Source organism: Eleutherodactylus coqui, chromosome 2 (assembly GCF_035609145.1).
Source record: "Eleutherodactylus coqui strain aEleCoq1 chromosome 2, aEleCoq1.hap1, whole genome shotgun sequence".
NCBI lineage: Eukaryota > Metazoa > Chordata > Amphibia > Anura > Eleutherodactylidae > Eleutherodactylus > Eleutherodactylus coqui.
The window spans coordinates 41658350-41685947 of record NC_089838.1 but is presented as its reverse complement, the minus strand read 5'-3'; the positions used below and the strand labels follow the sequence as shown (position 1 = coordinate 41685947).

General features: G+C 42.4%; 1 protein-coding gene across 2 annotated transcripts in view; it reads left to right on the top strand.

The window, feature by feature from the left end:
• The window catches only part of LOC136611244 (protocadherin alpha-C2-like), an 82513-nt gene extending 55318 nt beyond the window's left edge, over nucleotides 1–27195 (top strand). Inside the window, exon 4 of one of the 2 annotated variants that reach the window (XM_066590674.1) lies at nucleotides 21574–27195. In XM_066590674.1, the coding sequence (XP_066446771.1) occupies nucleotides 21574–21884 (311 nt within the window). In that variant the 3' untranslated portion in view covers nucleotides 21885–27195. The remainder of the gene's footprint in view (nucleotides 1–21573) is intronic. The other variant, XM_066590675.1, reaches the window with a different exon arrangement.
• The last annotated feature ends 403 nt before the right edge of the window (nucleotides 27196–27598 follow it).

The window sequence follows — 27598 nt, the reverse complement described above, 5'->3', positions numbered from 1 at the left end:
ATGCACCTGTGCTATTACACAAGGGATAATTAATGCTTCTACTTTATCTTTCTAAATGGCATACATTTCTAGTTAAGGAAGTATAGAATTAGCTCATCTATGTGAGACTTAGCCGCAAAAACATCATTATTAATAATAATGTTGATGTCTAAATTGACTTTGTAATTTAATTCTTTTACAATAATATCGTTATCTGCCCTTATGAAAATAGCCTAGCGGAACCCTGAATGTAAATATATATATATATATATATACGCAAATATTGTATTATACTATTGTAACTATTATTGTAATGTGCTGCACATTTATATAATACTTTACCTGGAAGGAGAATAGTTGCAATGTAGTAATGGTAATACTAAAAGATAAGGATGCCATTTGTCAAATAGTATTATGAGAGTGCCTTTAATACAATTTGCATTTCAAATTTTGTCTAAATACAAAAAAAAGAATAAGTAAAATACAACCACTAACATTTAACTTTGCATGAATAAAGGGATTTAAAACATTTTTTGTTAAGCGTTCAACTAGTAGAACACATGTAATGCTCTCATGTAGTGTACTTTTATACTGGACGATTCTTGGCCAATTGTAATGAGCGCTAATTGACAAAACATGTTGATCAGCGTTCCTTCACTGCTGTTCTCAGATGGCAAAGGATTGTCTGCATGGAGACAAACAATCAATAGTATTCTTTACTTCTTTACTATGAGCATTGTAGATCTCTGATCAGATTACCTATTCCAGCCTACCACACCTATACACATTTATAGGAGTGCATCAGCCATTTTGAGGAGTACTATTCAGAACCTCCATCATGGCTGCAGTGCCATTACTTTACACAGACCCTGATCTCTCACGGCCGCATACATGCACATTGCTTAGATGATTACATCTAACAGTACAGCTCCAGGATCAATAGAGCAGTCAGGGTTTCAGTCCCAGTCCACAGAATTGAAGGTTTCATCTCATCAAAGGCCGCACAGGCATACACTTGTGTACACAGTGCACAGTGGTTGTCTCTGTTTCTATAGGATGTAGGATGACATCAGTTATGTCATTTACCTATGTGGACAGTATATGCACATGCACAAGACATGCTGAATTTCTGTTCAGCACCTGTGCAAAGGTGGATATAGCAGTGGAAAGAGAACAGCTGGAGTAAGGTATAAAGGAATTTACACTTTATGTGACACAGCATAGTAGTTGATGGCACATTGTTAAATTTTATTAAAAAGGTGACCAAGCCCTAAATGTAAATATGAAAGGCATATGATTAAGGCCTTCTGCCCACAGGTGGATATTTGCTGTGCAATCCACGGTCAGCATCCACACTGCGGATCCGCAGCAAATACCGCCCATTACTTCCTATGGAGATTCACTGCTTCCTACACATGAGCAGAAATCAATTCCAATTTCTACTTGCAGAGGAAAAATCGTAGAATGCTCCATTTTCATGTGAGCTCCGCACAGATTGCTTCCATTGAAGTCAATGGAAGCCGTCCGACCCGCGACCCATCCGTGATGAACATTGTGGACAGGTCGCGGATTCCGTGTCATCACCTAGCAACAGACCTTATACATTTATACACAGTTATCACAGATTTGTATTCTGCATATGGAGATATCTGCTTGTGTGAAATCATCCTGAGGCCCCTGCACATGGCACAGCCGGATTTCGCATGCGGAATCTCGTAGCGGAATCTGGCTGAGGCAGCAGCGGCATCCTTGCGTTTGTGTTCTGTCACCGTCTTTTCTGTACTATGGATGGACCGGCGGCTTGGCATCACACATATGCAGTACAGTTTTTTTCTTTCGTGCCGTCGCTAGGCAACGACACAAAATCCGTGACCTATCTGCAATGTTCATTGACTTCAATGGAAGCCGTCCATGCGGAACCTACATGAAAATGCAGCATGCTGTAATTTTTCCTCCACAAGTGGAAATCGCAATTGATTTCCACTCATGTGCAGAAAGCAGCAGATCTCCATAAGAAGTAACGAGCGGTATTTGCTGCGGATTCACAATGCGGACGCCGACCATGGATTTTGCAGCAAATATCTGCCCGTGTACAGGAGGCCTTATTAAAATAAGCAGATTATCATCTTATTATGCAGTATATGCAATGGGTAATTCATTAAATAACCATAAGTGTGTTGTAGGCTAAAGTGCTTTCAGACGCCCCATCACCATATGTGGGAAATCCATCTGCACCTAAAATCTGCATGTCCAATGTAGATTTTAATGCAGATTTTCAGCAGAATAGCTGTTGACTTGCAATGGCGCTATCACCACTGCAAATCCACAGATTCCACTGTATGCCAGTTTGTGAAAGTACACTTATAGAGTTTTCTAGAAAGATTTAGAAAAAACAATGTATGTCATCAGGTAAAATGCTCCTGAATTCTCCAAGAATTCTATGTTACGATCAACACAAATAATACTAAAAAGAAATCTTGACACACCAAGGTTTTCATGCAGCGGATGAACCCATGCAGTAAAGTAGATAATCATCTTATTATAGAGTTTTTTTGTGACTGTAATTTCTCTAATGGAAAATATGCCCTATGAGGATTATACTAAATATAATACTGTCATGAACTTGCGAACTCTGTAGGCAGTGTACAAATTCAGAGCACTAGAGCTTGCTTAGCAATTCAGGTTTGCTTCCAGATCATTGCGTATCCATTCTATCTTTCTAGATTTAACTCTTGCAATATTCCCATTTCCAGACACCCTTATGAAAAGCTTCTGCACTGTTTATGCCAAGTCCGCAGTAATCAGGTTAGGGGCAAGGTCATGTTCTCTATTGCCTCCTGCTTGTCTTTGATGTTGCTAAATGAGGCGGCATAACAATAACCGGAGGATAGTCCCGTTGGACTTGTCAACATTGCATTAGTTTGATGTTTACAATGAATATTATTGTGTAGTTAATGTTATTTGTAAACATACACTTAGTGAAGAAGGCATTTGCTCTATTCTTTCTTCTATGTTCATGGTATGAGCTTGTGGTAGAAGCCTTTTAATTGAATCTGCCGTGTTCATTGAGAAAAGCAGTGACCGGAATTGTATGCACTGGTGAATGAATAGAGGGTGGGGCAGCTCCGCTTAACACGCCATTCTTCCTATACAAAGCCTGCATGAAAATATAGACAGGGTTCATCTTAAAACACATTTTTTCGTAATACAGCGAGAGGTTTAATGCATCCTAGATTATTTTTTTCAATCGTCAGTGTATAATCTGTGTGGGGAAGATAGAAAAAGCAGATAATGCTCTTAGAATGGGGAGAATTCATATGGAAAAGGGCAAACTAAAAATAAACAGCATCACATCTGTTCTTTATGTGTTGATTTAATGAGTGTATACATTAAGAGCCGGAAGCTTTCCAAATTATTACAGTGAAAGCTAGTCAATGTGGGATTGTGCCAGAAATATGAGGAAACAAAAGGGTTCTCATCCCTAGGTTCAGGTCAGGCAAGTATGGTTTTCCTTGTTATAAATTCTTATAATGGTTAAAAGAGAAATGATGTCTTTAGCACATTACTGGAGCTCAACTTATGTATATGCTCAGCTAGATATTGTAGGACTAAACAATAGAATGCATTTGTCTTCTACTTCTTATATAAACAGTAGATGCAAAACATATATGGGAGTATGACTGCAAGACCACTTATACATACAGTAGAGCAAGCTGTAGAATATAAGATCAATCTATTTGTAAAGTTTCTTCCTTTAATTTAAGACCCATTGAATTACAAATAGTTGGATAATATATACCATATAAGGGCTCAGTCAGACGGGTGTTTGTTGCGCATTTTTTTGCACAAAATGCATGCACACAGAAATTCGCGTGACCAAAGCGGTCATCGTGCTTCAGCAATAGAAAAGAAACACACTTGGCTGCATTTAAAATTCGCACATAAAGTGTGGTGCCCGTTATTCCCTGCTACGGCTGTGACATCTGCAGTAGGGGATCCCTTGGATGTGAAACCCATGGATGCTATCACATCCAGGGGTTTCACCTTGCAGTGCATAAGGCCGGCGGCAGCAGCGCTGACCCAATTGAGAACATACAGATTTAAAATCCCCACCCGCTGAAAGGGCTGCCTCTGATTGGCTAAGCACTGTGACCAATCAGAGCCAGCGCTCAGCCACTGAATGACAGCTGAGCACTGCCTGTGATTGGTCCCTGCGCTCAGCCAATCATAGGCAGTGCTCAGCCATTCTTTGAATTGGGAGTCATTGCATGGTGGCAAGTGAGATATGGGGCAGAGTTTCACGGCCCAATATCAGACTCACCTGTGTGAAATTAGCCTAAGGCTGGCTGCACATAGCTGAATTTGCATTGCTGTACACGAGTGGAAATCAATTGCGATTTTCAGCTTGCGGAGGGAAAATCACAGCATGCTCTATTTTAGTGCGGATTCCGCATGAACGTCTTCCAGTAAACTCAATAGAAGCCGTCTGACCCGCAGTCCTTCAGCAATGACATTGTGAGAAAGGTCACGGGCATCCGCATCATCACCTAGCGACTGCGCAGGAAAAGCAGGGATTTAAAAAAACAAAAAACTGTACTGCACATGTCTGAAGGCTCGCTGTGTGGACCATCTGCAGTACAAAAAGAAGAAAGAAATGACAGGCAGGCGCGATGCCGGACGGACTCTGGGTTGGATTCCACTGCGGGCTTCCGCGTGTGGAATCTGATCCGGTTGTGTGCAGCTGGCCTCCGGCCGTGTTCATGTTCATTTTACTGCATTTTTAAACCACAATTAAAATCACATTTAAAAACTGCATGCACTATTAAAAACTGCACGTGGATTCAAACAATACATGCGTTTTTTTTGTTTTTTTTTAACTGCATGCAGGTTTCTGATGCATTTTTTTAGTTGTGTGTAAACTGTGCAATCACATACAGTATATACCCTCGTTATACCAGCTGCACATATATAATTATATACAGGAGATCTCCAGGTAACACCAGCATGCTCCATATCACTATATACAGAGGGAAGTATATACATCTTCTGTGTACAGTAATATTGGCCTTGCTGGTGTAAGGTTAGTTTTTCATCTGCATCAGAACCTCTGGCCTGAGATTCCGTCATAGATCAGGCGCCAAATACCTGCATACAGAGCTTTTTCTTCCATCCAAAAACTGGGCAACTGGGTGGAAAGCGGACGGATCCATTATGGTCAATGTAGTCCGTCAGGCGCTGTTTTGTTCCGTCCAGAGACAGACCTGTTCAGCTGCGGGGATTGCCCTTTCATGCTCCCCAAACGGAACAGGAAAGCGGAATCCCCCAGTGCAGGTGTTAAACCACCCGCAACTTCACAATAGGTGATCAGCTATGACTATCTACTCCCCTCCCTGCAAAATGAGCTCTGCAGGGGTCACAAAGCAAGTCTACAACAGTCTGCCATCCAAAGTCAATGGGTTCTCTCCTGTTCATTGTGTGAATGACGCATGAAGCTACTATATAACATATCTTCTAAATGCTCTAATGCTGTTAAATACAGCTCGGAAAAGATGGCAGCCCCAATAGTCATGTATAGATAATAGAGATGAGCGAGCACCAAAATGCTCGGGTGCTCGTTACTCGGGACGAACTTTTCGCGATGCTCGAGGGTTCGTTTCGAGTAACGAACCCCATTGAAGTCAATGGGCGACCCGAGCATTTTTGTATTTCGCCGATGCTCGCTAAGGTTTCCTTGTGTGAAAATCTGGGCAATTCAAGAAAGTGATGGGAACGACACAGCAACGGATAGGGCAGGCGAGGGGCTACATGTTGGGCTGCATCTCAAGTTCACAGGTCCCACTATTAAGCCACAATAGCGGCAAGAGTGCCCCCCCCCCCCTCCCAAAAACTTTTACTTCTGAAAAGGCTTCATTAGCATGGCATACCTTTGCTAAGCACCACACTACCTCCAACAAAGCACAATCACTGCCTGCATGACACTCCACTGCCACTTCTCCTGGGTTACATGCTGCCCAACCGCCCCCCCCTCCCCCCCACAGCGCACACCAAAGTGTCCCTGCGCAGCCTTCAGCTGCCCTCATGCCACACCACCCTCATGTCTATTTAGAAGTGCGTCTGCCATGACGAGGAACCGCAGGCACACACTGCAGAGGGTTGGCACGGCTAGGCAGCGACCCTCTTTAAAAGGGGCGGGGCGATAGCCCACAATGCTGTACAGAAGCAATGAGAAATAGAATCCTGTGCCACCGCCATCAGGAGCTGCACACGTGGGCATAGCAATGGGGAACCTATGTGCCACACACTATTCATTCTGTCAAGGTGTCTCTGCATGCCCCAGTCAGACCGGGCTTTTTAATTCATAGACACAGGCAGGTACAACTCCCTATTGTGAAGTCCCTGTCGACCGACAGCATGGGTGGCTCCCTGGAACCCACCGGCGGTACATAAAAATATCCCATTGCATTGCCCAACACAGCTGAGGTAGTAATGTCGTGCTTAATGCAGGTGGGCTTCGGCCCACACTGCATGCCCCAGTCTGACTGGGGTTCTTTAGATGTGGTTTCAGATGCATTTATAATTCTCTGTGGACCCACAGCATGGGTGGGTGCCAGGAAGTCACCGGCGGTACATAGAAATATCCCATTGCATTGCCCAACACAGCTGAGGTAGTAATGTCGTGCTTAATGCAGGTGGGCTTCGGCCCACACTGCATGCCCCAGTCAGACTGGGGTTCTTTAGAAGTGGACACATGTAGGTTAAACTCCGTGTGCACCTACAGCATGGGTGGCTCCCTGGAACCCACCGGCGATACACAAAAATATCCCATTGCATTGCCCAACACAGCTGAGGTAGTAATGTCGTGCTTAATGCAGGTGGGCTTCGGCCCACACTGCATGCCCCAGTCAGACTGGGGTTCTTTACAAGTGGAAACAGATGCATTTATAATTCCCTGTGGACCCACAGCATGGGTGGGTGCCAGGAAGCCACCGGCGGTACATAGAAATATCCCATTGCATTGCCCAACACAGCTGAGGTAGTAATGTCGTGCTTAATGCAGGTGGGCTTCGGCCCACACTGCATGCCCCAGTCTGACTGGGGTTCTTTAGATGTGGTTTCAGATGCATTTATAATTGGGTGCCAGGAAGTCACCGGCGGTACATAAATATATCCCATTGCATTGCCCAACACAGCGGATGTAACGTCAGCTGTAATGCAGGTGGGCTAAAAATTCATTTGATTACACTGTATGCGAGGGCCCACAAAAATTGCTGTATCAACAGTACTAATGTACATCAGAAAAATTGGCCATGGCCAACCAAGAGGGCAGGTGAAACCCATTAATCGCTTTGGTTAATGTGGCTTAAGTGGTAACTAGGCCTGGAGGCAGCCCAGTTTAACGAAAAATTGGTTCAAGTTAAAGTTTCAACGCTTTTAAGAGCATTGAAACGTATAAAAATTGTTTAGAAAAATTATATGAGTGAGCCTTGTGGCCCTAAGAAAAATTGCCCGTTCGGCGTGATTACGTGAGGTTTCAGGAGGAGGAGCAGGAGGAGGAGGAGGAGGAATATTATACACAGATTGATGAAGCAGAAATGTCCCCGTTTTGGATGGTGAGAGAGAACAATGCTTCCATCTGCGGGTGCAGCCTACGTATTGCTTAGGTATCGCTGCTGTCCGCTGTTGGAGAAGAGAAGTCTGGGGAAATCCAGGCTTTGTTCATCTTGATGAGTGTAAGCCTGTCGGCACTGTCGGTTGACAGGTGGGTACGCTTATCCGTGATGATTCCCCCAGCCACACTAAACACACTCTCTGACAAGACGCTAGCCGCAGGACAAGCAAGCACCTCCAGGGCATACAGCGCGAGTTCAGGCCACGTGTCCAGCTTCGACACCCAGTAGTTGTAGGTGGCAGAGGCGTCACGGAGGACGGTCGTGCGATCGGCTACGTACTCCCTCACCATCCTTTTACAGTGCTCCAGCCGACTCAGCCTTGACTGGGGAGCGGTGACACAGTCTTGCTGGGGAGCCATAAAGCTGGCAAAGGCCTTGGAGAATTTTCCCCTGCCTGCGCTGTACATGCTGCCTGATCTCTGCGCCTCCCCTGCTACCTGGCCCTCGGAACTGCGCCTTCTGCCACTAGCGCTGTCGGATGGGAAGTTTACCATCAGTTTGTCCACCAGCGCCCTGTGGTATAGCATCATTCTCGAACCCCTTTCCTCTTCGGGAATGAGAGTGCAAAGGCTCTCCTTATACCGTGGGTCGAGCAGTGTGTACACCCAGTAATCCGTAGTGGCCAGAATGCGTGTAACGAGAGGGTCACGAGAAAGGCATCCTAACATGAAGTCAGCCATGTGTGCCAGGGTACCTGTACGCAACACATGGCTGTCCGCACTAGGAAGATCACTTTCAGGATCCTCCTCCTCTTCCTCCTCCTCAGGCCATACACGCTGAAAGGATGACAGGCAAGCAACATGGGTACCGTCAGCAGTGGGCCAAGATGTCTCTTCCCCCTCCTCCTCATCTTCTTCCTCCTCCTCCTCCTCCTCCTCCTCCTCACCGCGCTGAGATATAGACAGGAGGGTGCTCTGACTATCCAGCGACATACTGTCTTCCCCGCTCTGTTTCCGAGCGCAAAGCGTCTGCCTTTATGCTTTGCAGGGAACTTCTCAAGATGCATAGCAGAGGAATGGTGACGCTAATGATTGCAGCATCGCCGCTCACCACCTGGGTAGACTCCTCAAATTTTCCAAGGACCTGGCAGATGGCTGCCAACCAGGGCCACTCTTCTGTAAATAATTGAGGAGGCTGACTCCCACTGCGCCGCGCAAGTTGGAGTTGGTATTCCACTATAGCTCTACGCTGCTCATAGAGTCTGGCCAACATGTGGAGCGTAGAGTTCCACTGTGTGGGCACGTCGCACAGCAGTCGGTGCACTGGCAGATTAAACCGATGTTGCAGGGTCCGCAGGGTGGCAGCGTGCGTGTGGGATTTGCGGAAATGTGCGCAGAGCTGGCGCACCTTTCCGAGCAGGTATGACAAGTGGGGGTAGCTTTTCAGAAAGCGCTGAACCACCAAATTAAAGACATGGGCCAGGCATGGCACGTGCGTGAGGCTGCCGAGCTGCAGAGCCGCCACCAGCTTACGGCCGTTGTCACACACGACCATGCCCGGTTGGAGGCTCAGCGGCGCAAGCCAGTGGTCGGTCTGCTCTGTCAGACCCTGCAGCAGTTCGTGGGCCGTGTGCCTCTTCTCTCCTAAGCTGAGTAGTTTCAGCACGGCCTGCTGACGCTTGCCCACCGCTGTGCTGCCACGCCGCGTGACACCGACTGCTGGCGACGTGCTGCTGACACATCTTGATTGCGAGACAGAGGTTGCGTTGGAGGAGGAGGAGGAGGAAGGTGCTTTAGTGGAGGAAGCATACACCGCCGCAGATACCACCACCGAGCTGTGGCCCGCAATTCTGGGGGTGGGTAGGACGTGAGCGGTCCCAGGCTCTGACTCTGTCCCAGCCTCCACTAAATTCACCCAATGTGCCGTCAGGGAGATATAGTGGCCCTGCCCGCCTGTGCTTGTCCACGTGTCCGTTGTTATGTGGACCTTGGCAGTAACCGCGTTGGTGAGGGTGCGTACAATGTTGCGGGAGACGTGGTCGTGCAGGCCTGGGACGGCACATCGGGAAAAGTAGTGGCGACTGGGAACCGAGTAGTGCGGGGCAGCCGCCGCCATCATGCTTTTGAAAGCCTCCGTTTCCACAAGCCTATACGGCAGCATCTCTAGGCTGATCAATTTTGCAATGTGCACGGTTAACGCTTGGCGTCGTACTTGCGCTTGCGCTCAAACTGTGGCACTAGCGACGTCTGGACGCTACGCTGAGAGACATTGCTGGATGGGGCCGAGGACAGCGGGGGTGATGGTGTGGGTGCAGGCCAGGAGACGGTAGTGCCTGTGTCCTCAGAGGGGGGTTGGATCTCAGTGGCAGGTTGGGGCACAGGGGGAGAGGCAGTGGTGCAAACCGGAGGCGGTGAACGGGCATCGTCCCACCTTGTGGGGTGCTTGGCCATCATATGCCTGCGCATGCTGTTGGTGGTGCCTCCCCAGCTGATCTTGGGGCGACAAAGGTTGCACACCACAGTTCGTCGGTCGTCAGGCGTCTCTGTGAAAAACTGCCACACCGTAGAGCACCTTGACCTGTGCAGGGTGGCATGGCGCGAGGGGGCGCTTTGGGAAACAGTTGGTGGATTATTCGGTCTGGCCCTGCCTCTACCCCTGGACACCGCACTGGCTCGGGCTGTGCCCACGCCCTCACTTGGCCCTCCGCGTCCTCGGCCGCGTCCACGTCCTCTAGGCCTACCCCTACCCCTCAGCATGCTGTATTAGCAGTGATTTGATTTCACAGGCAGGAAAGAAATTGGCGCAAGCCTGCAGGCCAAATATAATTTTTTAACTTTTTTTAAAAAGGAAAGGCCCACTGCCTCTAGTGAATGAATAATAAGTTTAATAACTGTGTTGCGGCCCTGCAAAAGTGTCACAGAACTTTACTGTTGCAGAGTTATTAACTGTGGCAGAGCAGGTATTTCCCAGGCAGGAAAGAAATTGGCGCAAGGCTGCACTCAACCGTAGCTGGTTGCGTCTGATTTTTTTAGGTTCTCCACGCAGCACACACGTACCCAGAGCCCTTAGGACTGACAGAGGCAGGGCAAATATACTTTTTCCCTTTTGTTAAAAAAGAAAAGGCCCACTGCGTCTATTCAATGACTAATATAACTGTGTTGCGGCCCTGCAAATGTGTCACAGAACTTTACTGTTGCAGAGTTATTAACTGTGGCAGAGCAGGTATTTCCCAGGCAGGATAGAAATTGGCGCAAGGCTGCACTCAACCGTAGCTGGTTGCGTCTGATTTTTTTACGTTCTCCACGCAGCACACACGTACCCAGAGCCCTTAGGACTGACAGAGGCAGGGCAAATATACTTTTTTCCCTTTTGTTTAAAAGGATAGGCCCACTGCGTCTATTCACTGAATAATAAGTTTAATAACTGACACTGTGTTGCGGCCCTGCAAAAGTGTCACAGAACTTTACTGTTGCAGAGTTATTAACTGTGGCAGAGCAGGTATTTCCCAGGCAGGAAAGAAATTGGTGCAAGGCTGCACTCAACCGCAGCTGGTTGCGTCTGATTTTTTTACGTTCTCCACGCAGCACACACGTACCCAGAGCCCTTAGGACTGACAGAGGCAGGGCAAATATACTTTTTTCCCTTTTGTTAAAAAAGAAAAGGCCCACTGCGTCTATTCAATGACTAATATAACTGTGTTGCGGCCCTGCAAAAGTGTCACAGAACTTTACTGTTGCAGAGTTATTAACTGTGGCAGAGCAGGTATTTCCCAGGCAGGAAAGAAATTGGCGCAAGGCTGCACTGAACCGTAGCTGGTTGCGTCTGATTTTTTTACGTTCTCCACACAGCACACACGTACCCAGAGCCCTTAGGACTGACAGAGGCAGGGCAAATATACTTTTTTCCCTTTTGTTTAAAAGGATAGGCCCACTGCGTCTATTCACTGAATAATAAGTTTAATAACTGACACTGTGTTGCGGCCCTGCAAAAGTGTCACAGAACTTTACTGTTGCAGAGTTATTAACTGTGGTAGAGCAGGTATTTCCCAGGCAGGAAAGAAATTGGCGCAAGGCTGCACTCAACCGTAGCTGGTTGCGTCTGATTTTTTTACGTTCTCCACGCAGCACACACGTACCCAGAGCCCTTAGGACTGACAGAGGCAGGGCAAATATACTTTTTTCCCTTTTGTTAAAAAAGAAAAGGCCCACTGCGTCTATTCAATGACTAATATAACTGTGTTGCGGCCCTGCAAAAGTGTCACAGAACTTTACTGTTGCAGAGTTATTAACTGTGGCAGAGCAGGTATTTCCCAGGCAGGATAGAAATTGGCGCAAGGCTGCACTCAACCGTAGCTGGTTGCGTCTGATTTTTTTACGTTCTCCACGCAGCACACACGTACCCAGAGCCCTTAGGACTGACAGAGGCAGGGCAAATATACTTTTTTCCCTTTTGTTTAAAAGGATAGGCCCACTGCGTCTATTCAATGACTAATATAACTGTGTTGCGGCCCTGCAAAAGTGTCACAGAACTTTACTGTTGCAGAGTTATTAACTGTGGCAGAGCAGGTATTTCCCAGGCAGGAAAGAAATTGGCGCAAGGCTGCACTCAACCGTAGTTGGTTGCGTCTGATTTTTTTACGTTCTCCACGCAGCACACACGTACCCAGAGCCCTTAGGACTGACAGAGGCAGGGCAAATATACTTTTTTCCCTTTTGTTTAAAAGGATAGGCCCACTGCGTCTATTCACTGAATAATAAGTTTAATAACTGACACTGTGTTGCGGCCCTGCAAAAGTGTCACAGAACTTTACTGTTGCAGAGTTATTAACTGTGGCAGAGCAGGTATTTCCCAGGCAGGAAAGAAATTGGCGCAAGGCTGCACTCAACCGTAGCTGGTTGCGTCTGATTTTTTTAGGTTCTCCACGCAGCACACACGTACCCAGAGCCCTTAGGACTGACAGAGGCAGGGCAAATATACTTTTTTCCCTTTTGTTAAAAAAGAAAAGGCCCACTGCGTCTATTTAATGACTAATAACTGTGTTGTGGCCTTGCCTACACAATTCTGTGCCTGTAGTATCAATGGAGGGTGCAATGCTCTGCACCGCCGATTTTGAGAAAAAAAAAAAAAAAAGCAACACAGCTAACAGCAGCCTGCACAGTACTCCACACAGTTAAATGTGGCCCTAGAAAGGACCGTTGAGGTTCTTGAAGGCTACACTCACTCCTAACACTCTCCCTGCCTAAGCACCACTTCTGTCCCTAATACCGGGTGCAATGCTCTGCACTGCCGATTTTGAGAAAAAAAAAAAATGTCTCCACTGCTAACAGCAGCCTGCACACACGTAGATGTGGCCCTAAGAAGGACCGTTGGGGTTCTTGAAGCCTACACTCACTACAAACACTCTCCCTACAGCAACTCCAATAGAACAGCACTTTCCCTCAGCTAACTCACAAGACATCTGAGGCGAGCCGCGGGAGGGGCCGACTTTTATACTCGGGTGACATCTGATCGCCCCAGCCACTCACAGCAGGGGGGTGGTATAGGGCTTGAACGTCACAGGGGGAAGTTGTAATGCCTTCCCTGTCTTTAAATTGGCCAGAAAAGCGCGCTAACGTCTCAGAGAGGAAACTGAAAGTAACCGGAACACCGCGTGGTACTCGTTACGAGTAACGAGCATCCCGAACACCGTAATATTCGCACGAATATCAAGCTCGGACGAGTACGTTCGCTCATCTCTAATAGATAACAATAAAAAAGTCTACAAATCAGAAAATTAAAATAGATTAGAAATATATAATATGCTTCTCTGGTTTAGTTGATAAAAATCTTTTTAGTAATATACTTGCTTTAAAGTAATAGAGCCCACTGTGCTATATAAATAGAGACCCCATGACTCTGGAGTGTAATAGATCCCTCCATGTCTCTTAATCCCCTCTAAAAAATACCTTAATGTCTCGCCTGCTCCCTGTCTAACCGAGTAATCAGTAACTAGTAACAGCCCATTTCACAAATGGCAGTGAGATGATTTCCAGATGTTCAATTGACATTAGGAAAAGGGGGAAAACTTATCCTACTCTCTGGTTGAAATGAGCGACAGGCAGCTCGTGAGTGTGTGTAGAGTTGCAGTGCTGCTGTTTGTGAAATGGGCTGTTACTGTGCAATGATTGATCGGCTAGACGATCTTAGTGGTAAAGGGCCTCTGGGCTTTAGGGGTCAGGTCACAGACGGACCCCTGCGAGCACTATTGCTGTGTTACTATTCATTTCTATAGGATAAACTGCTGTCACAGTGTATAGTAACCAAAAAACATATAGCAAAAATCTGCACACGATACAAAATTATACAAGATAATTGAATGGAGGACAATGTACAGTTACAAATGGACCTGGATAAGCAGGGGGCTTGGGCAGAAAAATGGCAAATGAAGTTCAATGTTGATAAATGTAAGGTTATGCACATGGGCAGGAGAAACGGATGTCACCAATATACAATAAATGGGGTACTGCTAGGGAAAAGTGATATGGAAAAAGACCTGGGGGTACCAGTGGACTGCAGACTAAAGTGGAGTAACCAATGCCAATCAGCTGCTGCAAAGGCAAATAAAGTCTTGGGGTGCATTAAAAGAGGTATTGGGGCGAGGGACTAGAACATTATTCCTCCACTATATAAGCTACTTGTCAGGCCTCACATGGAATATATTGTACAATTCTGGACACTGCGGCTCAGGATGGATGTTGCAGTGCTTAAAGGGGTTTAAAGAAGGGCAACTAAATTATAAAATAAAATGAGAGGACTGGAATACCCAGAGATGCTATGAAAATTGGGATTATTCACCGTGGCAAAAAGACGATTAAGGGGTCACCAAATAACTATGTATAAATACATTAGGGGACAATGCATGTACTGGCATAACTATAGGGGATGCGGTTAAACCCAAGCCCAGGAGCCTTAGGGGGCCCATAAGACCTCTCTTCTCCATATAGGGAGCCCAGTACTATGAATAAAGCATTATAGTTGGGGGCCCTGTTACAGGTTTTGCATTGGGGCCCAGGAGCTTCACATTACGCCTCTGCGTTAGGGCTCCTTTCCACTGGCGAGGTAATCGAACGTTTTCAGTGCGATGTGAAAGTGCGAGCTGTCGCAAGAAAGTCCCACACATGTTCTATGACAACCTTTCCACTAGTGATGTTTAAGGACAAGCTGCGATGCGAGGATTAAAAATCGCAGCAGGAGGATTGTTTCAGCGTTTTGCATTTTTCTGTTGCCCATACAGTGCAATGGCAAAACAGATTCTCGCATCGCAACGTAAAAGGTTGCAATTTTGCAGCGTTGCGATGTGATTTTAACATTACGATTTTCTCGCAGCGATATCGCTATCGCCAGTAGAAAGGAACTCTTAAGGTGACTACCCACTACAGTTTTTTTTTTTCACTGCGAAATTTGCAGCATTTGTTTTTCTGCAGGGGTCTATGGGACTTGTAATGTTAAAATCGCGATCGTGCAAAATCGTGATTTCACGGTAAATTGCAATTTTGCGCGATCGCGATTTTAACATTAAAAGTCCCATAGACCCCTGCAGAAAAAAAATGCTGCGAATTTCGCAGTGAAATTAAAACTGTAGAGGATAGTCACTCTTAAGGGGTTAAGAGAAGTTAGGGTTCCCCAAGATAAACTTTTGCACCCGGGCCTATGAGCTTCTAGTTACACCCCAGAATACAAGGATCTCTCCCATGATCTGTTTATACCCAGGAATGCAAGAGTAACAAGAGGGCATCCTCAATGGTTAGAGGAAAGAAGGTTTCATCCCCAACATAGAAGGGAGTTCTTTACTATAAGAGCAGTGAGACTGTGGAACTCTCTGCCGGAGGTTGAGGCGATAGTAAAATCGATAGAAGAGTTTAAGAGGGGACTAGACATCTTTTTAGAGCGCTATGATATTACAGGATATAGACATTAAATAACCAGCGGGGTTGTTGATCCGGGTCTTTGAGTCAGGTAGGAACTTTCAAACGTTAATCCAGGGATTATTCTGACTGCCATTATGAAGTTGGGAAGGGATTTTCTCTCCCAAATGGGCTAAATTGTCTTCTGCCTCATTGAGTTTTTTTTGCCTTGCTCTGGATTAACAAGGTGGGGTGGAACGGGCTGAACTAGATTGACATTGTCTTCTTTCAGCTAACATACTATGTTACTATGTTATTACGGATATGCCTAAAGTTCTGGTTTTGATGGCAGATTGTATGATTGTAAGATTATTGGGTGAAATTGGGTGTGACGGCTCAGTAGTGACAGACAGAGACAAAGGTTGTTTCCTGGACCAAATTAAACTGTTTGTAAACAGAATATAAATTGCAGTTTATCACTCCATAGGAGGGTTCAGTACTTTAAGGTTGCATAACATTCTATGCTGTGGTCTGAAACATTTAAGGCTAAAGTTAAAGAAAAGTGGGCCTAATGACCCATCTGGCACAATCTCATACACTGGGACAATCGACCAAAAGAATTTGTCTTTCGTCACTCCTCAGTCTCAGCACCATTGATGCTGAAAAATGATGTCACAGTTCCTACTCAGAACAGCTCCAACACTTATGCGGGACCATATGCCTTCGCAATTTACAAAAAGTCCCAAGAAACACTCACTTATCTGTAGTTCCATGAGCAGCTTGTTGAGCACCTTCTGTTTGAGACAACTGCATTTCAGCAAGCTTATGAGTCTGAGGAGGTGTGAAGGCTCACAAAGCACCACTTTTTACACCCCATCCCTGACACTGAGCAAGCATTAAGGAGGACAGATACCCAGTTTTATTGCCACATGTGACCATCCCAACCAGGCCTCTGTAATTATCCCTGTTTTGAGACATACCACACAGTTTTACATTATTACTTTTATGTAAGATTCAGGGAATGCCAAAAAGGGGGTGGAGATTCTTTTTAGGATGTAAATTTTTTTCTCTGCACAAGTGTACAAAGGGGCCTGGAATTTATTCAGTTGTGCCCTGAAAGCCTATGCGTGTTCCCTCCATTATACGTCTAGCCATGTGAACAGTAAGCAGATTGTGGATACAATGCTGAACACAGAATAACTAGTGCTATAAAATTTGGGGTGTGTCTCCCCAGTTTTCTCTGCCTGAAACAAATAAAACTGTTATGAAAGTGACATATTTGTGAAAAAAAAGAAATTTTACTTATTTTTCACCTGATTTATCATCATAATTTTTGCAAAAAACTGTGGGGTCAAAATGCTCAAAACACACCTAAATAAATGGAATAAGTGGTCTAGATTTCAAAATGGGTTCATTTGTAGAGGAGACGTTCTATCGTTTTGGCAGCTTGATGGCTCTACAAGTGTGCAATGGGGCCTGGAATTTATTCAGTTGTGCCCTGAAAGCCAAAGTGTGTTCCCTCCATTGCAGGCCTAGCCATGTGCCTAGTAAGCAGATTGAGGCTACAATGGGTATATTCTAAACACAAGACAAACAGGGGTATCCATTTTGTGGTGCATGTCTTTATTTATATGTATACTGTACGAAAAAAATGTTTCTAATATGACACAACTGCCAAAAAAATTAAAATCATTTTTTTGCCTTCTGCTTTGCTTAGAGTCATTTGAAAGCTGTGAATTCAAAATAAGCAGTACAGCCATAGATGAATTTGTTAAATTTCTGTTCTGAAAACCCCTGGCTGTGTTTTCGTTTTAGGCCCCATTGTGCATACAAACAAAAGGTTAGGGCCACAATGGGTATGTTTTTGAACAGAGAACAAGCAGGGGTATCCATTTTGGGGTGCAAATCCTCATTTTCTTGTGCACTATAGAAGAAAAACCTAATAATATATTTACAAACAAGTGAAATTTAACTTTTTATTCGATCCCTGAGTAAATACATTAAGTGGTGTATTTTTTAAAATGGGGTCGTTTGTGGAGGTATCTATCATTTTTACACATATGAGCCTTTGCATTTTTGGCTTAGTGTAGGAAAAGAAAATGTTCCTCAAAATTTTAATGATTAATGTTAGATTTGTACTTCTCCTAAATGGTTAAAAAAAACTAAAGTTTTTCAAATGTTCTTCCAGAATAAAAAAAAATGGAATTATATATCTCATCAAAAATTTGTGCAGTATGTTTGCACATATTTGTATGTTTGCACATATTTAACACATTGCAGTTGAAAATTTGAAAAAATTAAACTTTTTCCCAAATTTTCCCAATTCTGACGCTTTTAATAAATATACACAAATTCTATCTGTCTATTTTTACCACTTAAACAAAGTACAATATGTGGCAAAAAATGGCAGAATTACTTGGATGTGCAAAAGCTTTATAGAGTTATTCTATGTTAAAGTTATACATTGCAGATTTCCAAAATGTGGCCTGGTCATTAAAGCGCAAATAGGCTTGCTCACTAAGGGGTTAATGTAGACTTGGATAAGCTATTGAAAATGCATATGATTTACTCCTTGTGGACAGTGGAGTGCTATTCCCTTAGGAGATACAGTAATTTCCATTATCTCAGCTCTGTGCTTTCATGGTCTTTTAGGATCTTGCCTTCAATTTGGTCTAACACATTTTCTCTCATTGTTGATCAGTAAGACAGCAAGGTACTAGCTTTGTCTATGACATATAAACCTGTAAAATATTATGCAAATATCCTCTGCAAGCACCTAATTTCATCTGTTAAACTTTCAAACCTTGACTGCAGTTTAACCTATTGTACATGCTTTCCATGATATTCCTTTCATCCCATAACCCCTTAAGGACATGGCCTAGTTTGGTACTTAATGATGTGTCAATTTTTCATTTTTTTTTCAACTCCACATTTACTGTAAAACACATATATTTTTTATTTTCCATTGAAATAGCCATATGAGAGCTTGTATTTTTTAATGCCACTATTTTGGAGTAGCTATAATGCATCAGAAAACTTTTTTCTGTTTTTGGGAAGGGCGGGGGGTGCTAGGTCAGGGAACAAGGTTTTGACTATATGGCATTCACCATGCAGTATAAATTATATAACTTTTTCTGTGAATTGAATAAAAGGATGACAAAATTAAAGGGTGTTTTAAGAGTTTTTTCTATTTTTTCGCAAAAAAAGGCTTTATACAATGGTTACAAGACCACAATTTGTGTATTAGGCACAGTAGTATTAGTAGTATTGATAATTCAAAAATGAATTATTAGTCACATTCCTTGGAATATGCACTTTCTATTTTATCATCCTGAAATATGCTTATTGTGGCAATCATACCCTTACCCCATACAAGCTGTAGTTGCCAACCACTTCATGGTATTTTACTAAACAGTATACTGTATTAAATAGAACATTACTGATGAATGAATCTGGTGATGGCAGTAGAAAATAATGAGGAGGAGACAGTAACAAAAAGAATGATATGAACTCATTTAACCCTTGAAGTAATTTGAGTGTTTATATAATATTAGTATGACAGCAAGTTATCTGTAAAAATGATATACATTTACACAGTTTAGGCCCAATGTCCATGGGCGGACTTGAATTGTAAAGTCCGCGCGAGGCACCAACCCGATCAGCGGCCCATCCGCAATTGACATTGCAGACAGGCCGTGGATTCCGCGAGAAAGCAGGAGTTTGTCTGAGCCTGTGCCATCCAGAGGACATAAGTTCAAGTCCTTATGCGTTAAGTACCATTTGCCTAGGACATAAACCTAAGTCCTGTGGCGTTAAAGGGTTAATTAATTACCTCTTGGTCTGACATATTGATTACAACCATGAAGGGCACTGTGTTTACTCCCTCCCCAAATATAACAATAACTTTGTAATATAACATTCAGTGGAACAAGCCATGATATTTTTTCTTTTTTAGGGCTAATGCCCATGGCCGGATTTCTGCTACTTTTTACACCGTGGAAATTCGCGGCGTTGCCCCACAGCTATTAGGTTCTATTGAAGCTAATAGCTCAATAGTCACACTGTGGAATTCCACCGTAAAATAAACCACGGCATGTTCTAAATGCGCGGCCGGCTTCCATTGTAGCACAGTGGAAGTATAGTGTGAATATGCTTCTGACACTGCTGGCGCGTCATGCGCTGTACTGCGCATGTGTGCTGGCGCCTTATGCGGGACTCGCACAGAGGAACTGGGAGGTGAGTATGCGATTGGGGGGGGGGGGTGTGATGGACTCCGCTTCAGTATTCTGCTGGCGGAGTCCATCATGGCCATGGGCATGAGGCCTTAGACTCATTTGGTATTGGTCATAAAAAATCCTCTGTAGACATCTGTATGAAATTGGAGGTATACAGAGGTACAGCACAGCACATAAAGGTCTTTGGGTGCCATATTATGGTACCAGAGGTTGTACAGGGCCATAATGTGGTAATCTACACCAACCATTTGCCTTGCATTTTATTCCACTCTGTGTTCAGCTAATGGGCTCTAGACTTCATTCTTCTGTAAAATCATTAAGTTAATAATCAATGCACCAGTGAAGTTTGCTGCAAAATGGAATTACACTTTAATATCAAACTTCTGTCTTCTTATAGATTGCTGCAGAGAGATAGGCATTACCTTTTAAATGTTATCATTCTTGGTATGACCTCAATAAGTTTTGACAGGGATTTTATTAGACCTACTGTATGAGAATCAGATGCATGGAAGCTACCAACAATGCTTCAATTGACTGATAACAATCTGTAATGTACTGTGGTAAACCAGACAGAAGTTTAATTTCCTGAAAAGGCAGATAAAGCTGAGCTCATAAGCAAATCTGGTTAACTCTGTGTGTTTAGGATTAGGATTTGCAGTGTCCTCTTTTCAGAGCCTGGAAATATAACAGTTTACATGTCCTAATTTTGTAAATCATTACATAATAATATTAATTACAGAGCTTTGTGGTGGTAATACTGGAACCATATGTTTGAGTTGTGAAGGAAAGAAGTCTATTTACCATGTGATTATGGTTTTTTTTAAATCAAATCTTATAATACAATATTCACGTATTACATATTCAAATACTTTAATATTTGTAATTTTCTTGTTCTATATATGTACTTGTTATGTACTTTTGGTAAATTAATTGTTCCATCTGAACAACCTATTTCCATATGCTACATAAGACTACATGAAGGTCATAGAGGTGAAGTCCTTGCATTATCCCTTAAATTTAATATGCCCATATAAAGCAGTCATTTTAAGCTGTGCTATATATTACCATTTTTCGCCCCTACAGTGCCCCCTACAGTACCTCTATACAGATCTTTCAGTTGATTGCTAGAGGTTAAACAACACAGTACTTTGGGGATCAGTTTGCGACAGTGGTGCCTTTGTTCTTAGGAAAAGTGATAGATTTGGGACAACTCCTTTAATAAAGTCACTAAAGGGGTTATCCAGGGGGAAAGTAATAAACATGTATTACAACAATGATAGATTTTAAATTTACTTTAAATGTTTAATTTACTTTACATAGAGGCTGTATATGTCTATAAAGATGAAATGTTACTGCCAGAGATGAGCGAGCATACTCGCTAAAGGCAATTACTCGAGCGAGCATTGCCCTTAGCGAGCACCTGCCTGCTCGGAAGAAATGATTTTGGTGCCGGCGGGGGGGCGGGGAGCGGCGGGGGAGAGCAGGGGGGAACGGCGGGGGAGATCTCTCTCTCCCTCTCGCCCCCGCTCCCTCCTGCTCACTCCCGCAACTCACCGCTCCCCCGTGCCGCCACCCGAATCTTTTCTTCCGAGCGGACAGGTACTCGCTAAGGGCAATGCTCGCTCAAGTAATTGCCCTTAGTGAGTATGCTCGCTCATCTCTAGTTACTGCAGATATATTTTGAAAAAATGTTCAAAATAGAACTTGAAACCTGCAAGTGATCATTGAGCATTGGTCAGCAAAATGAACACAACTGCAATAAAATATGTTAAATATAGATTCAGCCTTTTTCTATATATATGTATATATGTATATTTTACTACATGCTGATATTTAATATTTACATACTTTTCTTAACTTTTGCAGAACCACAAGGAGGAGAAGTGTCTCCCCCTGTAGGAGCTGGTGTGAATTGCAACAGCTGGACCTTCAAATATGGACCTGGCAATCAAAAACAACCAGTACCACAAATACCACCAGATTTTCCGGAGAATTTTATTATCCCAGGATCCCCAGCCATCATTTCGATCCGTCAGGATCAACCCTCAGCCCAAGGTCATAAAAGTAACTTCATAACCTTTGGTAAAAAGGAAGAAACCAAGAAGAAAAAGAAGAAGAAGAAGGGAAACAAGAATCAAGAGAAAGGAAATACGTCAACTGACAACAATGATCAATGAAAGGAGATTGAAGCCAATTATTACCCCATTTTTGTAAGAAATAATGTAGCAACGAAGTAAAATTCTTCCTATTGTTAATGCACCTTCCTATGAACAAAAAGACTGCAACATTCAAGCCTGAAAATCTATACATATGTGTCTATATAATTTACGATATTATGTCTTAAAGCTTTATTATGTCAAATGTCTAACCATATGACACTCAGCTGTTCTCTCACATCCAAAGAACACAGTGGCAGTTTGTGCATATATTATAGTAGGTGACTGTTAAGGCCAATGTCTCTGTAAATAGTTACTGTGTATTATACAGAAAATGCATTATATCCAGTTAGCCATGAAAGAAAATGTAAGTATGGATTTCAGCCACATGATAGTGGTAAATCTAAGCAGAACAAAAGTTAAATAGTGGATAATCACTAAGAAATGAAGCCAGTTGAAGATAAATCATTACAAATATGGCAAAATAAAGAGATTTATTGTCTAAATTATCATTATTGTGAATTTAAACTTTAGTATATTGATAAACATGATCATTTACATTCTACTTATAAAACATCTAAAAAATGTGAACATCCGAAATTTAACAAATTCCTCAGGAATCAAGATAGTAAGGCTACTACCATATATGTTTGTGCGCTCATATACCATCTGTATATAGAAATTGTCTAAAATTACAAAAACATGGAAAATTATAATAAGTTAAAAAGCCAAAAAGAAAAGGAAAAATGTAGGAACAACAATAGGTAGCTATTAAACATTAATATAGCTTCATATTTAGCACATATTTAATAGCTTATTAAAGAGTACACTAGAAGTGAATACAGTGTCGCATTGTCTTCTGTAGGATTGTAACCAGAGGGGAGGCAAGTTCAATGATGCAATTTTGCTCAGGTTGTCCCAGCGATAATTGTTCCTGTGCTTTTACACAGGAACGATCATCGCCAGTAAATCGAGGCAGAGTGGAGCCAGAGATTGTTCCGGCCCACCTTACTTCATTCACAGTAAACAGGCAGTTGTTCAATCCGTCATTCAGTTTTCTATATGCAGAAACTGAACGACGAATGAGAAACGGACAAATTCTTATTCATTGATGAGTCAGGGCATGTATTTACACTGAGCAATAATTGTACAGATTCTCGCTGGATCAAGGGAATCTGTATGATTAGTGGCCTGTGTAAAAGAGCCCTAACCAATGTCCTGTTCACACCTCAATTTTCTTTGTATTCGGCACATATGTCCTTAAACCCCTCCGGCATATTTGGCTGTCTACCCCATGGATACAACTGTATGCTATGCAGCTGCATATAACAATCAGACATAACATTACAAGCACCTGCCTTACATTGTTTAGGTCCTCCTTGTGCCAGCAAAACAGCTGTGACCCATCAAAGCATGGATTATGCAAGGTTTTTGAAGGCCTTTTTATAGTATATGCTGCCAAGAAATTAGCATCAGATCCCCGAAATCAAATAAGCTGCAAGGTAGAGCCTCCATGGATTGGCCTTATTTTTCCAGCATATCAACAACTTGAACATTTTGTTACGCCCATCAAACCATTCTTGAACAATTTTTGCAGAGTGGCAAGGTGTGTTATCCTGCTCACAGAGGTTAGATCTATTAGGTAACATCATTGCTATGAATTAGTGTACATGGTCTCCAGCAATGTTTAGGAAGGTGTTACCTATCAAAAGAGCATCCATTAGAATGTCTGGACCCAAGGTTTCCAAGCAAAGTATTGTCAGACCGTCGCACAGTCTCCAATGGCTTGCCCTTTTCCCATTATACATACTTATGTCACCTCTTCCCCAGTTAAATAATTCACAAGCACCCAGTCCACATGATGTAAAAGAAAACACAACTCATCAGACTAGGTCACCTACTTCTGTTGCACCATCACCCAGTTTCACTGCTCACTAACTCTTTGTAAGCACTTTTAGTGGTAGATATGGGCACTCTGACCAGTCTATAGCTATGTACCTTCATGTGCCGCAAGGTGTGATGCACTTTGTGTTTTAACACCTTTCTTGAACAGTCAGCATTAATTTTTTCAGCAATTTGCTACAGCAGCTTTTGTATAGGATTAGACCAGATGGGCTAGCATTTGTTCCCCATTAATGAGCCTTAAAGGTCAATGACTCTGACACCAGTTTATCAATTGTCTTTCTTTGGGCTACTTTTGGTAGGTACTAATCACTGTATACCAAGAGCACCCCACACAACCTTTTATTTTGGAATGTTCTGACTCAGTTGACTAGCTATCACAAAAGTAGCTCAGATCATAATATTTAGCTCTTTTTCCAGCATCTAATGACCCTTTTACACAAGCTGAGAGTTGGAAAAATGACTGCCCGATTGCTGATGTCACTGCTAAGGTCATCAGCGCTCGTGAAAGACTTCCCCGCCGGCTTCTCGTCGGCTTCTCGCTCAGCTCTTCACCTTCTATGTGAAGCGCCGAGTGGGTAACATTTAGACAGAATGACAAGCCCGTGATCCAGCAATGGTTTTTAAGCTGACTGAAAAAAGTCAGCTTAACAACCTGTGAATAAAAACTGAGTAATTTTTGTGCATTTACACTCCACGATTATTGCTTAAATACGTTCATTTGAACGACTTTTGAGCAATAATTGTCCCGTATTAATGGCTCATAACACTTTTAGAACTGACTGTTCAACTGTTGACTAATATATTTCACACTTTCACAGGAGCCATGGCCATGGAATAAATCTGTTACTGGCTTTATTGCTATAGCTGATTGGTGTATTAAACACAATGAACAAAAGTATTCTGACGTGTGGTATGAGGACACTGTTTTGCTATACATCAGGCCACTTTAAACCTAGAGTTCACTTAGTTCCTTATGCTTAGTAAGTATACATTAGAAGCATTTCCCAACCTATACCCTGAATGTAGGCAAAAAAATGTCTGAACAAAGCTTTATTGAGAATGTTGGTGCATACCTGTGTCAATTTCTATTAACCCTTTCCAATCCACTGTCTGACCTCTGAAGACATTATGATTTAAGGCTCTACAGCTCCGATGTTGGAAGACGTCCGGCGGGGTTCCCTTACTATATATTTTCAGCCTCTCTGCTGTTGGAGCCTATCCAACGTGTCACCTCGTGCAGTACTGGCTTTAGCAAGCATATAGCGCTGTTGTATAATGGCAGAAAAAGAGTAAGCCCCCTAGGAAAACCAAGATACAAATTGGATTGAAAAGGGTTAACTTTCGTGGCATGAGTATACACACAATAGTAAAAGTTGTCACAAAAACTGTGCAAATCAACACATTCCTATACTGTATTCTCTAACAGGAATAAATCTAGCACTAGCCATATAATGCGTTTAACAAAAATGAAATAAAGTCAAAATACATTACAAAGGCTGTACGGAACGCAGCTGCGTTTGAACGAGGGAGATTTCTACTCCCTCGCTAGCAGTTCAAACTCTGTGCCAGAGCGCAGAAGCTTGAAAAAAGAGGCGGGAAGATAGCGACTGCCCTATCTTTCCCGTACAATGTGCTTACTATGTGCAGGAAAGATAGGGCAGGTCCTATATTTTCTCGGCCGTGGTAGTCATGGCTGAGCAATCCCAGCACTGAAAATGAAACCACTGAACTCCTATTGAGATCACTGGTTTCGTTTTGTCCTCTTATACAGCCGTGAGTATTATGGCTGTGAAATCGGAGAAAAAACACGCCCATGTGTTTATATAATTGACTATAGAAGGTTAGTTCTGTAGCCAGTGATTGGCTGCAGCTATCACAGTTTCTGGTCAGCAGCAACTACAAAGGACAAAGAGGTTGTGAAGCAATTTTAAGTTGTGGGAAAACCCCTTTAAGGCACATTAAGCTAACTGATGGGACTCCTCCTAGTGCAGAGCTTTAGTTATCTTGGTGCATTGAAAAGCTATAAAAAATTATTTAGACTTTTAAGTGATTTTTATTTTAAATATTTTTATTTTTTGGATTTTATTAGTAGGTAATGTACATTACATTTTATAATTTATTTTACAATGTATTTTGAGATTTTATTTCCTTAGCTGGGTTTTTCAGTTTTATTATTTGCTGACATTTCACTTGTGACATGTCAGAACATTGCATCAAAGAGATGGAAACCCCAAACATATCCTGAGAGGAATGCTGCATGGTTTCTTTGACATCACTGCTCAAGGAAGGAATTGGGAGTCCATGTCACTTTCCAACATATCTAAAGTAAATATTAAAAAGATGAAAAATTGGACAAGCCATTTTAGAACTGCAGACTTATAAACTACAGCTAGATTATTTATATACAACGTACATACATATTCCTATTTAACATTTAGCTAACTGGATTAGTGGAGGACATTTTGAATAAATGTTTTTAGCAATGTAGACCCCATAAACCAAACCGATCTTTAGACTCCATAAACCAAAAAGACAAGCAAAAGTGACAAATGATAAAAGGCATTTTGTAACATCTACATTAACTATCTTAAAACCTCTCTCTTAGCTTTGATGACTTATAATAAATGTCTGTGGATTTGCTGTGTTGCTAGGAAGTACACGTATCGATGTGTATAATTAGATGTAGAGCCAATGCCATACTCTAAAACATAAACTAATCAAGATAAATTGTGAGAGGAAATGAACAGAAAAATTTAATTTCCTTTACTAAGGAAAATTGGTTTCAAATACAACTTTTGTACAATATACTATATATTTGTGAATGATATAAATAGGTCTTTTATGAAGACCGGCTTGTTTTTCAGTGATACTTTCACAATAATCACACCATTTCCTAAATCATACAATATGTAGTTTTCACTTAATACCACTTTACTTCTATAAGATCACCATGTGGCCAACAATTGCATGTGTTAAATATATAAAAAAAAGTACAAAAATATAAAAAAAATTGCAACTTACTGTAAATTTGCACACTAATTACACTAGTATATCTGGAAACTGTCTTTGAAAACTGTCCAAAATATGCAGGTCTCAAGCTTACAGATATAACCTGTATATAATCATATTACAATTTTTTGAGGGTTGCTGCATCTCACATATGGGTTTGGTTTCATTTTTGCCTTTATTATGAAAATACATGAACTGCCAATTGTATCACACTGCAAATAAAACATATGCTCTATGCTCCTAAGAAATCCCAACATATATTTATTCCGTGCTTGTGTATGTGAATGGAAAACGCTACTATCAGTTATAGTTGACTTTAACTGTTGAATGTAAATTCATATATTTATTTCTTTTTGTACACTTGTGAAAAGGTGAAGTAGTGTTGATTTTTAATTAACTGATGTTCATCTTTTTGATTTCTGATTACACAATAAAATATTTCTTAATTCAAGAAACATTCAATGGTTCTTTCTTTCCTTGTTTATTTGTTTGTGCAGCAATGGCTTGGTGCTTCTAAAAAAGACATTGAGATGGTGGATTAATCTATTTCTATGTTTATATTGTTTCAGGATACATTCAGCACAATCTAATGGTCCTAGAGATAACCAAAGAAAAAAAATGCAGAAATACCCTACAGCACCACTCTTGTTTTTCAACCAAAGTTTAGATCTTGATACTCTGCTGGCCTCAATCTTTTAGTGTTACATGTTTCTCAGTAGATTGACATGGATAAATTGGTAGGAACCAAGTCAAAGTAACACTCATTGGTCTAAATTATTGCAAGTGCCATTGGATGAAAAGACTAGTTGTCTGGCTTTGTA